The sequence below is a fragment of the Nilaparvata lugens genome, chromosome 14 (assembly GCF_014356525.2).
Source record: "Nilaparvata lugens isolate BPH chromosome 14, ASM1435652v1, whole genome shotgun sequence".
Classification (NCBI taxonomy): Eukaryota; Metazoa; Arthropoda; class Insecta; order Hemiptera; family Delphacidae; genus Nilaparvata; species Nilaparvata lugens.
Genome location: NC_052517.1, coordinates 17424021 through 17443217, shown reverse-complemented (window position 1 = coordinate 17443217; position 19197 = coordinate 17424021). Strand labels below are relative to the sequence as shown.

The following is a 19197-nucleotide window of genomic DNA, read 5'->3' as shown; positions in this document are numbered from 1 at the left end:
ATCCTCCTCCTCCTCCTCCTCCTCCTCCTCCTCCTCCTCCTCCTCCTCCTCCTCCTCCTCCTCCTCCTCCTCCTCCTCCTCCTCCTCCTCCTCCTCCTCCTCCTCCTCCTCCTCCTCCTCCTCCTCCTCCTCCTCCTCCTCCTCCTCCTCCTCCTCCTCCTCCTCCTCCTCCTCCTCCTCCTCCTCCTCCTCCTCCTCCTCCTCCTCCTCCTCCTCCTCCTCCTCCTCCTCCTCCTCCTCCTCCTCCTCCTCCTCCTCCTCCTCCTCCTCCTCCTCCTCCTCCTCCTCCTCCTCCTCCTCCTCCTCCTCCTCCTCCTCCTCCTCCTCCTCCTCCTCCTCCTCCTCCTCCTCCTCCTCCTCCTCCTCCTCCTCCTCCTCCTCCTCCTCCTCCTCCTCCTCCTCCTCCTCCTCCTCCTCCTCCTCCTCCTCCTCCTCCTCCTCCTCCTCCTCCTCCTCCTCCTCCTCCTCCTCCTCCTCCTCCTCCTCCTCCTCCTCCTCCTCCTCCTCCTCCTCCTCCTCCTCCTCCTCCTCCTCCTCCTCCTCCTCCTCCTCCTCCTCCTCCTCCTCCTCCTCCTCCTCCTCCTCCTCCTCCTCCTCCTCCTCCTCCTCCTCCTCCTCCTCCTCCTCCTCCTCCTCCTCCTCCTCCTCCTCCTCCTCCTCCTCCTCCTCCTCCTCCTCCTCCTCCTCCTCCTCCTCCTCCTCCTCCTCCTCCTCCTCCTCCTCCTCCTCCTCCTCCTCCTCCTCCTCCTCCTCCTCCTCCTCCTCCTCCTCCTCCTCCTCCTCCTCCTCCTCCTCCTCCTCCTCCTCCTCCTCCTCCTCCTCCTCCTCCTCCTCCTCCTCCTCCTCCTCCTCCTCCTCCTCCTCCTCCTCCTCCTCCTCCTCCTCCTCCTCCTCCTCCTCCTCCTCCTCCTCCTCCTCCTCCTCCTCCTCCTCCTCCTCCTCCTCCTCCTCCTCCTCCTCCTCCTTTTTAACAGTAACTGTCGCCATCTGCAACACATACACATTCACAATCAATGCCAGGACTTGTATTACTATTATTATAGACTACATTATTCACAGTGGTTTATGAGGTCATTAATTTTAGATGACTAGCAGACTGTATTGTCGAAGGGTTCATATAACAGTAGGTGAATAGCTTTCTTCTTGTTTCACCTCGAGGTACCTGTTTGATAGGTAGTTGAATGCTTACTTCTAAACCCAAATTGATGATTGGGACGATCTGGACCAAAAATTTCTATTGCAACTTGTAAATTATGAAAACAGAATATTATATAGTGACATTAACGTTATGAAGTTCAATAATACATTTTGTAATTGTTATAAAGTATTCTGATGGTTCATTATACTGTATTTCTTTATAGCTAGCTAATGGTGATAATTCTCCATAGTGATGATGGATTGGTTATCAGAGGTAATTTATGAAATTGAAGAAGTCAAATTTATAACAAAAAGTAGACAAACATCATTAGATTGATACATCCAATTTTATGGAATATTCTGAACACATTACATCTAACACACTACACATTTGTTCTGTACATGTGCATGGTTGACATGTGGCAGACAGCCCATTCAGGAGTAGCATTTATACAGGAGTTCCACTCCCAAACATCAAACCACTTCATGTGAGAAAGCTGGCCACAGCTAATCTAATCACCCAAGCAAGGAGTGTAGACCCTGGTCAATCAAGAATCGGTTAGTAATAGAATGCATCTCACCATATGCATCCTCTTTGATGAAGATCATGTTGTAGCCAGGGATTAGATAATGCTGTTGGCTGCAATCATCTTCCACTGCAGCTGGTTGCTGGCTGCTATCATCCTCCTCCTCCTCCTCCTCCTCCTCCTCCTCCTCCTCCTCCTCCTTTTTAACAGTAACTGTCGCCATCTGCAACACATACACATTCACAATCAATGCCAGGACTTGTATTACTATTATTATAGACTACATTATTCACAGTGGTTTATGAGGTCATTAATTTTAGATGACTAGCAGACTGTATTGTCGAAGGGTTCATATAACAGTAGGTGAATAGCTTTCTTCTTGTTTCACCTCGAGGTACCTGTTTGATAGGTAGTTGAATGCTTACTTCTAAACCCAAATTGATGATTGGGACGATCTGGACCAAAAATTTCTATTGCAATTTGTTTCTGTTAATTATATATCTACATTGTAGAAAACTTGCTGGCAAAGTTGTGAAGCTGGAAGAAGATAGCACTATCTGCATTGTCAAATTACAGACAAGGATAGTTACATCAATGTTAATCAAATATTATCATTATTACGTGGACCTCACTAGTCAGCTTGGGTAGATGTTAGGCTACCATAGGTGAGTCTAGAACTCAGCTTTACAAGATAAAATTGTACTACTGACTTGAAACGCTCATAGAAACCAAATCACTTGTATCGAATATGCAGATTATTAATTGCTCAAACGTGATTGAGACAAATATTCAATAGAAATATTATGCGTTGACAAACAAGTTGGCACAAGAAAATTGAGTCAAGTCTCAAGGAACGACTTCTTTTTAAATAAATTCAACTTAAGAACTGGTGGCCACTAAGTCTATTACTTATGTGCCTTTTGTTTAATTTTGTTTGAGAGTTAAACTAAATTTTTTCGCCTTTGGTTTGAACGTGTTGGGAAAGCATACTAAATTTACATTCATGATAGATTATTTGAACAAACTAACTTCAATTCGGATTTTACTTCTTATATCGTCTACTTTTCTAATTTTTTGATCCAACTATAATTTACATTGAAAAAAACAAATAAAACATTTAAAAATAGTTGAGATCAATTCAAGTTTTTATATCACAGCCAGTCAGGAAAAAGTAGGAACAAGAACAGTGTGAGAAAATTTTCTTGTTAAAGCTCATCTGGACTTTGTCTATATTACCAACCCAAAGAGAATATAACTATTTTATGAATTAATCATTCCATTTTTGGCGATTATAATATTCATTATTTTACTAGCCTATTGAATTCACAAATTGTCTTTATATCAACTAATACTATTATTATTTTCCAATGGATCTGTGACATCATCAAGCTGACTGGACATACAGCCTTTGGCGGCCTATTCAAACTATTGGTTATTAGCTTAGTGAGACGTCCTTTTCTGAACTGTTTCCTTACAACTGTCACCCAGTTTTTGAATAATTTATAAAACAGAAACTCAGACATCACTAAACTTGTTAACTCCAATTTTGCATAAGGATTCTTAATTTACTGAGGTTGCTTGTGGGACTTTTTCCATTTTCATTGATCAATTGATAATAATCTTGACAATAGAACAAATTTATTTAATTTGTAATACAATTCCTACAAAGGATAAAAAGCTCAAAGAGTATAAATTATAGAATACTACAAGTGTTGATATTTTCAATAGCAAGTAACTATACAACTAGATTCGATTCATTTGTGCTTCTAACAGACTCTTGCAGAACACAGGTAACACCTGCTCCTGAATGAATAAAATATGGATATATTGTGTGGAAAAAATGTTTCCACTAAGACTTATTGAGACATGAAAGACTTGAGATGAAATAATTGAAACAGATCATTCAAAAACTGGTAACAGATTCTCTATAGAATGGAAAACAACACAATCGAAAGACACAGAAGTCAAAAGTATTGTTGGAAGCCCACAGTGAAAATGTGTATGGTACACAACAGTTAACAAGATTCTACTTGACAACAAGAACTTACAAATAATCTCGAATACAGTTTATAAGCAAATGGAAATGACTTTCAAACAGACAAACTCCTCTTACCTGGTATGGACATAACTTCTGTTGATTGCAGCCTTCAAACGAATCCTCCAAACTTACTGATACTACTTTGGCTATTCTTCCACCTGAAATACAAACCAGCACATGAATATTCACTCCAGTGTTGTGAGTAGAGTAGAGACAAAAAAAAGTAAATTTAGTAGATAAGGATATTTATGTAAGTCAAGAGAAAAGGCTGGAAAGAGAACATGAGAAGAATGTAAAAGGTCAAGGAGAAGCAAAAGAGGAGGAGGAGTAGAAGGAGGAGGTGGAGGAGGATGATGTAGAGGGTGAAGAGGATGAGGTGAGAGAGGAAGAGGAGGTACAAGAAAAGGAGGAGGAGAAAGAGTTGGGGGACCAGTAGGAGGTTGAGGAGAAGGAGCAGGATGGGAGAGAGTACAATGAGGAGGAGAAAAGTGAAATCCAAAGAAAAAATAAAGAATAAAAATAAAATACAAAAAATACAAAGTAAAATCCAAAAAATACAAAGTAAAACCCAAGAACTAAGAATTGCATAATTATATATTGTTGCGGTGAGAATCTATACACATTGTCAATTTTGATAGCATATCAAATCTATTGAATTCAGGATTTATCATAGTTAGCAATGAAACAAATATGAATATTGGTTCTGTTAGTGAACCTGGTTAGATAACTTGCATCATAGATATCTACTATGGAAAATATTGGGAATAAATAAGTGGCAACAATACGTTCCTATCATTTCCACAGATTTCATAGGGTGAATGTCACAACAGTGTTTGCACACCCTCCTGTTAGCTGCTCTCATTTCAGGAGATTCCTAAATGTTTATTTATTTATTACAGAACAAAGAACACTACAGACATAAGGCCCAAAACAGTCTTCACTACAATTTACAATCGTATTAAGCAAGTTATTAAAAAAAAGAGATACAGTAAATGCAATTTACAAATACATAAGAAAAATATGAGGAAAGCATAGGTAATTGAAAGTAATCTAAGTATAAGTAATAAATATGAGACAGTTCCTGTGATTGGTGCAGTTGAAGGCTACTTGAAACACACAGCTAATGCAAATTTAAGGAAAGAATGCAAATACAAGTTGAATTATGAATTACATACAACACATCAACAATGTTATCACTATACTTACCACACACTTCTTTTTCAATGGCCTTAGTCAGCCTGGAATCTGATTCTCCACTCAATGAATTGTGCTCTGAGACTGGTGATTTGCTATCTGTTATTTGGTCACATGTGGACATCTGCAATTAATTAAAATGGTACCAGTTACCAAAAACTTTTCAAAGTGGCTTCAACAATTATTGAAAACTTACACAATGAATAACTGAATGGGAGTCAATTCTAGTGATGGGATTAATTTATTGATCATGAGATAATTAACAAATTTCAGGGACTCTGGCATGATCTAAAAACTGTACAATTCATAGGTACACTCTCATTCAGCCTTAACAATAATTATAAACAATAATAGGCTTGGACAAACAAAATATCAACTTGGAATTTAGAACTTAAAATCCCCATAAAATATCTTTAATTTCTACTTTTTCTCTACAGTGCAACTTGGTAATTATGTACCATAATTGGGATGAACAAGTCTATTTGAATTGAAATTTACACTATGAACAAAGATATTGTGAATTTTCTCCATGTATTAAGGTGAAATAAAAACGATATTGTCAGTATCACAAGATTATGTGAAATTATATGACACAATATTGCTTCATTGACTTACTTTTGACTGATTCTCATAGTCTAATTCAGCCTTCAAGGATAATTCATGGGCGCTTCTGCCAATATCCATTCTAGTATTTTTTATCCAAATGAATATTGTGCCAAAATAAAATAAACTACTAAACTATAATAATATTAGATTGCACTACCAGCCAACAATCCAAGCCAAGATTTGCAAAATCACTTGGACACCACAGAACAGAAAATATATAGAAAGGTATCTTCCAATCTAAACATGCATTTTACATGGCACCAAGACCAACTTGAGTGCACCTAGACCGCCATCTTTATTCTTTGTAGAAATCAAGTTTACCGCTAATTTCAAAACACAAATCCAAGAATTGCTCTACTTCTTGTTCTCATATTTTAAAAACATACGGTACCATGGAATCACTTGAAATGAATCAATTCAAATCAATACATCATGATTATCTAATAATAACTCTTGTGATATTATTAAGGTATAATGTTGATTAATTCGGTGGTTGGAAAAACTTTTATAAATAATTCTGATACAAGCTACTTTTTGACAAGGTGACAAAGCTGGAAAGCTGATGTAATAGAACAGAGGCAACTTATTTGGAAGTAAATATTCCTTTATAATATTTAAAGTGATTTAATAATTGACAGAAATAGTTTAAATATTGCACTCACTTTTATAGAAATATAATTGAACCTTGAAAAGAAAAATAAACTGAAAATTTTTTAAAATGAACTAATTCAAAAAATCAAGAATGTAGAAGGGCACAGAGCAACAAATCAGATAGATGTTGCAGGTTGCAGTCACAAATCCATCTCGGTCTTTCCACAAAGAAAGAAATATCTAAAATTTATTTTACTTTGTTGTTTTACACAGCACCATGATGCACAAGCCCAGGTAACAATTTTCCCGTTCATTCATCAATATCGGGGCACCAAGCTTCGCTTGTTATTTATTTATAATCATTTATTTTTTTCCATTCTTTAAAATGATTGGGGAAGCAATAACTCCACAAGAACGATTGGCTCTAACTTTGAGATTCTTGGCATTAGGCGATTCATTTGTTGGTTTCCAATATCTATTCAGAATCTCAAAAAAAGAAAAATTCTACAATAATTCCAGAAGTTTTGATGACCTAATCAAAGCACTTAACACTGTCTTACAAAATTGACAGTCTTCTTTAAGAAAATTAGCCATAAATTGAATCAAATACTAAATTGCTGCCCATTTTAAACTAACTCTGCTCATACACATGACAAAACAAGATTCTCCAAAAGATTAGCTTCAAGATTTACCTTCAAGGGAATACTAGTTCAAAGTTTGAATAAATCTCTCTATAGATAGCCTAGCTATCTAAAATGTATAATATCTTATCTTTTTTATAATATATAGCTTTTTTCACTTAAATTATGCAGTTCTAAATTTGTTAATCATGATACGAATTATATACTCCATGCATGTTTCTATTTAAATATTTGACAATCTACATATCCTACAAAATTACAAAAATCCTACAATTTACAATTAGTTATTGGATCACAATTTGATTTGTCATTCATTAACCTAATGCATTGGAATTTGGTTATGATGCCTTCAATGTTTACGTTTTGCCTCACCCGTATGGCAAAATCGCGTCCACACGTACATTCAATGCTCGCCCGAGGCGCCTTTGAGCACGCCAAAATACCGACAGGGTTCCGGTTCGCCCACATGCCTCAGTGAACAGTGTCCACACGTGCGAATGCAAGCCCATACACGTAAACGGTGTACACACGTACGTTTGCCTCGGGTGAGCATACGTGTATGGGCTTGCATTCGCACGTGTGGACACTGTTCGCTGAGGCATGTGGGCGAACCGGAACCCTGTCGGTATTTTGGCGTGCTCAAAGGCGCCTCGGGCGAGCATTGAATGTACGTGTGGACGCGATTTTGCCATACGGGTGAGGCAAAACGTAAACATTGAAGGCGTCATAACCAAATTCCAATGAATTAGGTTAATGAATGACAAATCAAATTGTGATCCAATAACTAATTGTAAATTGTAGGATTTTTGTAATTTTGTAGGATATGTGGATTGTCAAATATTTAAATAGAAACATGCATGGAATATGAAATTTGTATCATGATTAACAAATTTAGAACTGCATAATTTAAGTGAAAAAAGCTTCTATAAAGGGTTCCTACAAGAAAGTATAGCTCAAATATTATTTTACTGTGTTATCAAATCATCTTATGTTTGTTTCATGTTATCAATCAGAGTTGTTAATTGAAATTGTAATCTCCAATATGATATTATACATTTTAGATAGCTAGGCTATCTATAGAGAGATTTATTCAAACTTTGAACTAGTATTCCCTTAAAGGTAAATCTTGAAGCTAATCTTTTGGAGAATCTTGTTTTGTCATGTGTTTGAGCAGAGTTAGTTTAAAATGGGCAGCAATTCAGTATTTGATTCAATTTATGGCTAATTTCCTTAAAGAAGACTGTCAATTTTGTGAGACAGTGTTAAGTGCTTTGATTAGGTCATCAAAACTTCTGGAATTATTGTAGAAATTTTCTTTTTGGAAGAAAGTGATGATATCATTATTGTTTAGATAACTAGTTGAATTAGATTCAGTATATTAACAAGATAATGTTTTGACAACCTAATAAAGTTTGAACTGTCAATCTTATGTCATGTAGCAATTTATTTCCTTACTTCAACCTACAATCGTTCAACCCACCAACATCGTTTGTCAAGTTTTATTTTTGATTTTATTATATAAGTCATTGTAATAAAATGATACTGCTGCAATTTGTGATAACTATCTTCAATGATGGAATGACGCCATTGTTGTCATGTGGAAAATCTACATCTACCATGTCTTCGTGTCGTCTGCAAATCAGATAGCTTTTTGAACGCCGAGGCATACGTGGATCGCGTCCACAAGGACGTACAGTGAATGTTGAGGCATATGTACATACGATTGTTCGCGCGAATCTGTACGGACGTGTGTACAAGGCTATATGCTCACCCGAGGCAAACGTACGTGTGTACACCGTTTAAATCTATTGAACATTTTACATGCTCTAATGAATATTACTTAAATATGAATTATGCTGTAATTGCTCTAGAACATTAATTTAATATTAGTTAGAATATAAATTATTAAAATCCTAAATTAATATTGTAATGTATTTTTGAAATAGGTCCAACTGAGTTCTAGGTTATGTTAGTCTATTAGTATTCAATGCAATTTTCAAGTAGGCTACTTACTTCTGACTCCATTCTAGTATTTTTTATCCAAATGAATATTGTGCCAAAATAAAATAAACTACCAAACTATAATAATATTAGATTGCACTACCAGCCAACAATCCAAGCCAAGATTTGCAAAATCACTTGGACACCACAGAACAGAATATATATAGAAAGGTATCTTCCAATCTAAACATGCATTTTACATGGCACCAAGACCAACTTGAGTGCACCTAGACCGCCATCTTTATTCTTTGTAGAAATCAAGTTTACCGCTAATTTCAAAACACAAATCCAAGAATTGCTCTACTTCTTGTTCTCATATTTTAAAAACATACGGTACCATGGAATCACTTGAAATGAATCAATTCAAATCAATACATCATGATTATCTAATAATAACTCTTGTGATATTATTAAGGTATAATGTTGATTAATTCGGTGGTTGGAAAAACTTTTATAAATAATTCTGATACAAGCTACTTTTTGACAAGGTGACAAAGCTGGAAAGCTGATGTAATAGAACAGAGGCAACTTATTTGGAAGTAAATATTCCTTTATAATTTGAATTAATTCAATAATTTATTAACAAGAATAGTTGAAATATTGCACTCACCTTTATAGAAATACGATTGGACCTTGAAAAAAATAAACTATAAAATTTTTAAAATGAATCTATTCAAAATATCAAGAATGTAGTGGGGTACCTACAGAGCAACAAATCGAATATTGCAGGTTGCAGTCACAAATCCATCTCGGTCTTACCACAAATAAATAAATATATAACATTTATTTCACTTTGTGTTTTCACACAGCTCAGGTAAGGGGTTTTCCCATCCATTCAGTTCTTTTTGATGACAGTAACCAAGCACTATATCTGGAGGGAGCTGATACTGGCAGTGAATAGTTGGCCTAATATAGACTCAACACAGAGGAATAAATACATTTCTCTATCATGGACAACACTGATACAAGTATCTTTAAACAGTAGCCTATCTTTACTCTATGCTTCTACTTTGTGAGCTCAACCAGCAATAGGTACAACTGACAACTTAACACCACAAAATATAGGGATTTTCTTTTTCTGTTTCGTTTCCTGCTTCTGTTTGCAGGTAACGTTTTCATTCAATTGGTTCTTTGAGTGTAACATGATTTGTGAATACGGTTACCATGAACTGTGACTGGAGCTGATAATGGCAGAAAACAGTTCAACTATATTATGTAACTACTCAGAAAAGAAACGTCACTCTATTTGATAATTATATAATTTTAATAATCCAATCATTATCATCACAAATAATTTCATTCAATTGCACTAGCATAAGCAAGTTCTTACTTTTGACTTACTGGATGCCAAAGACATTGTTTGCCTGTTTGTATGTTCTACAATAACTTTAGAAAGAATTAATCAATCAGGTATAACAAATAACATTGAATGTGCCTGAGAAAGAATGTGTTGTGATTCATCATTTAGTTAGCTGAAGAAGTTATTGCATGCAATTACAACAGTTTTTCCATCCATTCATCCATAAAAATCAGATGAGGCTATTTGGAAGCTATCGCACAGGCAGACCTTCTTGCACTCACACATGATTTCTGCAGGTTAATATACAACATAATTTAAAACTTTTACATCATAAAAATGATACAGGTTGAGATATCAATGTGTTGTTTCTGTCATTCATTTTCTCTTGGAGCTCTGTATGGGAATAATGTATCACATGACCACCTTCTTATTTAGAAAATGAATTTGGTTTCATATGGGTGACAAAGATGTTGGAGGGACAGAGTGATTTTTCATTTCAAATAGGATCTCCAATGAAACCTACTGTCAAATTGTATTTGTAAAAGAAATATTTTGCTGTTTCCATAATTTTCACCAATTGTATAATTTATTGAGAGTTGCAGGTTTCAAAGATTGCAATGTACAACAGTTCTTGAGCGAGTTCTCCAACCCAGGGGGTCATCAGTATAATGATATTTTATTTTTATTTCAGTAGCAAGTTCTCTCTGCTAAATGTGTTGAAAAAATGCAATATTTTTTTGATTGGCATTTTTTGATACATAGAATTGAAAACAAAAACTTTTCATCAATATTTATCAAGTTAAGATTATTCCTTCCCAGTGTTTTTTGAAGGACATTACAACAGTTTTTCCATCCATTCATCCATAAAAATCAGATGAGGTTATTTGGAAGCTATCGCACAGGCAGACCTTCTTGCACTCACACATGATTTCTGCAGGTTAATATACAACATAATTTAAAACTTTTACATCATAAAAATGATACAGGTTGAGATATCAATGTGTTGTTTCTGTCATTCATTTTCTCTTGGAGCTCTGTATGGGAATAATGTATCACATGACCACCTTCTTATTTAGAAAATGAATTTGGTTTCATATGGGTGACAAAGATGTTGGAGGGACAGAGTGATTTTTCATTTCAAATAGGATCTCCAATGAAACCTACTGTCAAATTGTATTTGTAAAAGAAATATTTTGCTGTTTCCATAATTTTCACCAATTGTATAATTTATTGAGAGTTGCAGGTTTCAAAGATTGCAATGTACAACAGTTCTTGAGCGAGTTCTCCAACCCAGGGGGTCATCAGTATAATGATATTTTATTTTTATTTCAGTAGCAAGTTCTCTCTGCTAAATGTGTTGAAAAAATGCAATATTTTTTTGATTGGCATTTTTTGATACATAGAATTGAAAACAAAAACTTTTCATCAATATTTATCAAGTTAAGATTATTCCTCCCCAGTGTTTTTTGAAGGACATTACAACAGTTTTTATTCTTTTCAATGATAATTCCCTTAATTTCAGTTTGACAAAATGTTGTTCAAATGACATCATGCATGTCTTTCTAAAATCCAAGAGATATTACCTTCAACATGAAGAGGGGAACTGATTTCTCCTTGCAGTTTGTAGCATTGACAGAGTAGTGGGGAGGAGTAACAATTGGGGCTGCACACAATTGGATGCTGACACAAAAGTAGGGAGAATGCTGTTGGGTAGTGGGAGTGATCAGTGAAGGAAAGAGCATTGGGCCTCTCTGTCTTCAAGAGAGAACCATGTAAAAAGTAATATCTCCCGGACTATAGTCCATGAACATTGTTCATTCAGCTGATGAACCCATAGTCCTGAAAATATGAATATACCATACCCTTCAGGACCAAGCCACATGAGGCTTTTTTCAGACAAGTCAGCAGGGCAGGAATCTGTCTGATTGGGATCAGTTGACATTTGGAAACCAGCTGATTGGGATCAGTTGACATTTGGTAACCAGCTGTTTGGGATCAGTTGACATTTGGTAACCAGCTGATAATCAGCCAATCAGAGAGCTTCCTGCCCTGCCGACTCTCCTGAAAACCGCTTCATTTATGGCACTTATGTTTCTCCAAGATAGTTTTCTTTTCTAGGGTTTCAACAGGTTATAACATTTACACTAGTCTGATTTTTGTAATACTGACGCCATGTCAATACTAATACAAAAATCTGGTGTGGTACACTCACACAACTTTCCTTGCTCATTGAACTGGGAGCCTCATTCTTAAACGACAATAATTTAGAGAAATAACATAATGACGATTGGCATTGTGAAATCCGAAGATTTTTTAAAAGTCGCCAAACCACCTGCTGTTCTTCAGATGAAATATCTCGACTATGTGTTATTTTTATAGACTGCTCTACCTACCTACCTCATGCACAAGAAGGAGGTTACAAAGTCCATTTCTCAAGGATGGGGTGAACCCCCCATTAGTTTCCCAGAAAGGAGACTCATGTCAGTTGATGGAGCTGATAAAAAACTATACAGAGTATGAATTTGAAATAAATCAGTTGAGTAATTTTTAAGAAAATCGTGAAAAACATGGTTTTTCAGTAATTATCCGCCATTTTCTCGAGAATATTGCGCAGCTCCTGCAATTTTTCTAGAAATGAGACTCATGTCAGTTGATAGGGCTTATAAATAGCTATCCATGGTATAAATTTGAAGAAAATCGTTAGAGCCGTTTTTGAGAAAACCGTGAAAAACATGGTTTTTTAGTAATTATCCGCCATTTTTCTTGAGAATATTACGCAGCTCCTGCAATTTTCCCAGAAATGAGAGTCATGTCAGTTGATAGGGCTTATAAATAGCTATCCATGGTATAAATTTGAAGAAAATCGTTAGAGCCGTTTTTGAGAAAATCGTGAAAAACATGGTTTTTTAGTAATTATCCGCCATTTTTTCCGCCATCTTGGATTGAATTTCATTGAATTTCTTATTGTCGGGTCCTCAAGGTATAAGGACCTTAAGTTTGAAATTTCAAGTCAATCGGTTGATTGGGAATAGAGTTATCGTGTTCACAGACATACACACACACAGACCAACACCCCAAAATCATGTTTTTGGACTCAGAGGACCTTGAAACGTATAGAAAACTTGAAATTGGGGTACCTTAATTATTTTTGGAAAGCAATACTTTCCTTACCTATGGTAGTAGGGCAAGGAAAGTAAAATTATATTATGCACTTATGCATTTATGTTAGCACTGAAAAATGTGAAAACCTTGCAGGAAAGTCTGTTGACTTTCAATCTCGATTAAATGTCATGAGAACGAATCAGAGAAGCCTTCTCTCATTGGTTCTTGTAGAGTTTAACAATCATTGAAAATTTAACAGGCTTTTGTGCAACTAAAGGCTAGCTATTTGTTTTGGTGGTGTAATTAATTCTACCTAAATTCTTGTATTCTCAACAGGAAACAAAATATATTTTATTGCACATAGATTTTTGTTTATATAAAAATACATTACCTCACATGAAAATGATAATATTCAATTTTATTCAAATTCATTTCTCAAAAACATACACAATATTATAATAATATAATATTATAACATCTAAAAATAATACTATTAAATATATAAGAATACTCCCAAATATAACTCAAAAGAGGATTACAGCATAATGCCAAAACAAGCCTCATTTACACCAAAAGTATGATACAAAAATGTTGTTCTTGAATAAGATTCAAATATTGAAAATTGGATTAAGAAAACATATAAAATATTTTTCTTTATGAAATTTGGTGGAATACCATTTTTGGGCCAAGCCTGTTGTATCCCAATCATATTCATATGATCAGTGACAATTATTGATGTATTCACATTTAAATTTTTACTTTCCTTGCCCTATTACCATAGGTAAGGAAAATATTGCTTTCCGAAAAAAATTAAGGTACCCCAATTTCTAAATTTCTATACGTTTCAAGGTCCCCTGAGTCCAAAAAAGTGGTTTTTGGGTATTGGTCTGTATGTGAGTGTGTGTGTATGTGCGTCTGTGTACACGATATATCATCTCTCAATTAACGGAATAACTTGAAATTTGGAACTTGAGGTCCTTTCACTATAAGGATCCGACACAAACAATTTCGATCTAATGCAACTCAAGATAGCAGATAAAATGGTAAAAATGTTGTCAAAAACAGGTTTTTTTGCGATTTCCTCGAAAACGGCTCCAACGATTTTAATAAAATTTTTACCTGAAATAGTCTGTAATGAGCTCTATCAACTGCCACAAGTCTCATATCTGTAAAAATCTCAGGAGCTCCGCCCCATCCAAGCAAAGTTTGATTTTAGATTCCCAATTATCAGGCTTTAGATACAATTTACCAAAAATTTCCAAGTGGAAAAAAATGAGCATGAAAATCTCTTCAATTAATGTTCAGTAACATTTTCACCTAAAATTGAAAATAAGCTCGAAATTCGAGGAAATGTTATTATTTCAATTACAAACTGTTGGCAACTGTTGATTCTATTGAATCATTCACTATGAAGAGATGGCAAACTTTGTGTGTCTCCAGCCTTATTGTCCTGTTACCAGCTGGCTGAGATCTTAAAATTGTAGACTTGAGATGCGCGGGAACACTAGCATCAGGTGATAAATTTTCATAACGGCAACGAAAGTTGTGTGAGTGCGCCACACCAGATTTTTCAATTTTTGAAGCCAGAAAGAAAGTAGAACTAACCTCATTCATGGCAGACTCAACTGCAGGATTTACCCACAAAGTAATTACTTATTGATAAAATAAATTGAATCAATTGAAGATGAAGTTTAATTGAAAGATTCAAGGTAGAGTAGATAACTAATTTAATAAAGTTTGATAAGAAAGTGAGGGTGAACAAAATTATGCTTAGCTAGGAGTTGTTTCTCCAGTATGTGTTCTGGTATGTGCTTTCAAATTACCTAATCTAGCACATTTGAAGTCACAAAACTTGCAGCTGAAAGGTTTCTCTCCAGTATGTGTTTTGATATGTGCTTTCAAATTACTTAGATAAGAACTTTTGAAGTCACAAAACTCACAGCTGAATGGTTTTTCTCCAGTATGTGTTTTGATATGTGCTTTCAAATTACTTAGATAAGAACTTTTGAAGTCACAAAACTCGCAGCTGAATGGTTTTTCTCCAGTATGTGTTCTGATATGTGTTTTCAAACTACCTAACTCAGCACTTTTGTATTCACAAAACTCGCAGCTGAATGGTTTTTCTCCAGTATGGGTTCTGATATGTACTTTCAAATTACCTAACTCAGCACTTTTGAATTCACAAAACTTGCATCTGAATGGTTTTTCTCCAGTATGTGTTCTGGTATGTGCTTTCAAATTACCTAACCTAGCACTTTTAAAATCACAAAATTCGCAGCTGAAAGGTTTTTCCCCAGTATGTGTTTTGATATGTTCTTTCAAAGTATCTAACCTAGCACTTTTGTAGTCACAAATATCACAGCTGAAAGGTTTTTCTTCAGTATGTGTTTTGATATGTTCTTTTAAAGCATCTAACCTAGCACATTTGTAGTCACAGAACTGGCAGCTGAAAGGTTTTTCTCCAGTATGTGTTCTGATATGTACTTTCAAATCACCTAACCTAGCACTTTTAAAAACACAAAATTCGCAGCTGAAAGGTTTTTCTCCAGTGTGTTTTCTAATGTGTACCTTCAAATGACTAAACTTTGGTGTCTTATAGCTACAGTCAGCACAGCTGTATAGCTTGGTCTTTTTGCCAGCCACAGATGACTCAGTGCACTTCTCCACTGGAGAGGTTGAATGCTCATTCAGTCCACCCACTCCTGTTGCATAGTCTCGGCCAGATGTGCTGCAGTTTGAAGGCCACATCTCTGGTTCGCTCTTCACTGCACTTTCTTCAGCCTCTTCCTCGTCTGCAATCACCAATAATGCAACTTGTGAATTATCAAAACAGAATATTATATAGTGACATTCACGTTATGAAGTGAGTGGAAATGATAGGAGAATGATCTGACAATTTTGTGTCACAACCGCCTTCTTTTGTAGGTAACTCTGAGTCAAGTCCTCCCAGCATATCTGATATAATATTAAATGTTGATTATTGCTAATTATACATTTACAATGTATATCTTATTTGTCAAGATCATGATTCAATAATACATTTTGTAATTGTTATAAAGTATTCTGATGGTTCATTATATTTCTTTATAGCTAATGGTGATAATTCTCCATAGTGATGATGGATTGGTTATGAGAGGTAATTAATGAAATTGAAGAAGTCAAATTTATAACAAAAAGTAGACAAACATCATTAGATTGATACATCCAATTTTATGGAATATTCTGAACATATTACATCTAACACACTACACATTTGTTCTGTACATGTGCATGCTTGACATGTGGCAGACAGCCCATTCAGGAGTAGCATTTATACAGGAATTCCACTCCCAAACATCAAACCACTTCCTGTGAGGAAGCTGGCCACAATCTAATCACCCAAGCAAGGAGTGTAGACCCTGGTCAATCAAGAATCGGTTAGTAATAGAATGCATCTCACCATATGCCTCCTCTTTGATGAAGATCATGTTGAAGCCAGGGATTAGATAATTTTGTTGGCTGCAATCATCTTCCACTGCAGCTGGTTGCTGGCTGCTATCATCCTCCTCCTCCTCCTCCTTTTTAACAGTTACTGTCGCCATCTGCAACACATACACATTCACAATCAATGCCAGGACTTGTATTATTATTCTAGACTACATTATTCACAATGAGGGAAATAATTTTAGATGAATAGCAGACTGCATACTAGAAAGATCTGTATTACAGTAGGTGAATAGCTTTTTTTATTATGTAGAATGAGAATACAAAGTGTAGGAATAAAAAGGGATATTTAACAAGAATATATATTGTGATGTTTTGTTAGATAACAATATTTCTATGTTGTAAAAAACGTTCAGGCAAAGTAGTAGAGCTGGAGAAGAATAGCACTATCTGCTCTGTCAAATAGACAAGGATAGCAACATCAATGTTAATCAATTACTACCATTATAACGTGGACCTTACTACAGCAGACTTGATTGTGGAAGAGTTGGAAAAGTAGGGTGATTTTACAATACTGTTACCCAGTTTTGAATAATTTATAAAACATAAATTAAGATGTCACCAAACTGGTTAACTCGAATTTTGCATAAAAATTCTCAATTTGTTAATGATGATTGTGGGCCTTTTTTCAATTTTTATTGATCAATTGATAACAGTGTTGAAGATAAAACAAATTTATTTAATTTGTAATACAATGCCTACATATGATAAAATACTCAATCAAAACGTATTTATATAGTAAAATATCATAAGTGGTTATATTTCAAATAGCAAGAAAATATAAAACTAAATTCAATCAATTTGAGCTTTTAACAGATCATTGCAGAGCACAGGTAACACTTTCCCCTAAATCAATGAAATATAGACATATATAATCTGTGGATAACATGTTTCGTCTATGACTTATTGAGACATGAAAGACTCGAGTTGAAATAATTGGAACAGATCATTCAAAAACTGGTAACAGATACTCTATAGAATGGAAAACAGCATAATCAGAAGACACAGAAGTCAAAAGTGTTGTTGGAAGCCTACAGTGAAAATATTTATCATACACAACAGTTAACAAGATTTTAAAACATTCCAAAGTGGCTTCAACTATTGAAATCTCACAGAATGGATTACTAAATAAGAATCAATTTCAGTAGTGGCATTAATCTATTCATCATGAGATAATTGATCAATTTCAGAGCTTCTGACATAACCTACCGACTGTTTTCAGGCAGCAGGGATTGACGACTTGATGTGTCCATCTAAAACATAAGAGTTGCTGAGGAAAATATCTTGTTCAGGCCAGGATTTGAGCCCAGGTAACTAAATTATGAAGCCAGCATCCGATTCACTTGACTATAACCACTCCTTCAGATCAGTTGAATCTACTCTCATATAGATCCTGGAGAATGATAACATTTGCTTGGTGCAACCATAGAGGAAAGATAGCTTAATACCATGAAATTGAGTGTTTTGTATGTTCCAAATTCCACTGCTTACTCAAACTAATAGTCCACATACCAGTAGTTCTTTTTCGTGAAGCTATCTTAGCCATGTGATGCTCTTAGTCTCTCATACTGTGCCATTCATACACTACCACCCATCACACACAATAATAATCAACAATAATGGGTATGGATAAACAAAATATCACATAAAGATCACCTGAATTACCTTCCTCTTCACCAATACCAGCAATGCCGGATGGGTTGCGTCAAGAGTTAAAAATATATAACTTTTCACATTTATCACATTTGCAATTATCGAGATGGCAGTACACGTCAGACTAGGCCTACCAAGTCGTTGAGAAAAAAATCCTGAATGGAACAAAACGGATTTCTCCTAGGCCAACACTTGAGTCTCAGGTTGAATGCTGGTGTGTTCAACATCTTCAAATCCCCTGGCAGCCTATTGAAGATCCACAAGGCCAATGCAGGAAATGCATCACAGGTCTTTGACAAGCGACGGTATGGCACATCTATGAGACCTCGACTTCTAGTGTCATGACCATGGAAGTCACTCCTCATGTTAAACTTTTCAAGATTTGCTTACACATACAGCACACAAGTAAATGTAATGACTGTAGATGGTCATTACACTTGTGGATTTGAAGAGAGGTCGACAATGATCCAGAAATCCACTAAAGGTAATAATGTGGATGGCCCTCTTTTGCAGCTTGAAGACATCTTTACATGCAGAAGCATGACCCCACAGCAGCAGTCCATAGCTCAGGATGAAAAAGCACATGGTACACTACCAGCAAGTAGGGCCTGCTCACTTGTACGTTTGAAAATGTATCTTTGTTTTGAAAAAAAAAACTGGAGTAATAGTTCATTTTTGTTATTATTATTATGTTGAATATGACATTGATTAATAACATTCAGATTGGATATAAATTCCAAGGCAATCCTTGTATTATTTTGCCTGATCATTTTTAGGTTATGTCACAGTCATAAAATGAGGTTAGTTTTTTACATATAATTCTGATACAATTATATTCCAAAATTAACTTGCAAACTATAAATTATGAATTTAGATGGACTAATCCAAATAATTTAGGTATTCCATGATATCTATTTGGCTTTT

At 35.5% G+C, this 19197-nt stretch overlaps 2 protein-coding genes across 12 annotated transcripts in view; one reads left to right on the top strand and one right to left on the bottom strand.

The window, feature by feature from the left end:
* The window catches only part of LOC111054622 (gastrula zinc finger protein XlCGF57.1), a 721792-nt gene that overhangs the window by 113561 nt on the left and 589034 nt on the right, over nucleotides 1-19197 (top strand). The gene's annotated exons all lie outside the window — the stretch shown is intronic.
* The window catches only part of LOC111043943 (gastrula zinc finger protein XlCGF57.1-like), a 46677-nt gene that overhangs the window by 26111 nt on the left and 1369 nt on the right, over nucleotides 1-19197 (bottom strand). For 2 of the 4 annotated variants that reach the window (XM_039440937.1, XM_039440933.1), the window contains exons 2-3: nucleotides 16577-16718; nucleotides 15706-15929 (exon numbers count right to left, since the gene is read on the bottom strand). The exons of 1 other annotated variant lie outside the window; for it this stretch is intronic. In XM_039440937.1, the coding sequence (XP_039296871.1) occupies nucleotides 15706-15929; nucleotides 16577-16718 (366 nt within the window). Of the gene's footprint in view, nucleotides 1-8747; nucleotides 8903-15705; nucleotides 15930-16576; nucleotides 16719-19197 lie in introns of those variants that run through there. One more of the 4 variants, XM_039440936.1, reaches the window with a different exon arrangement.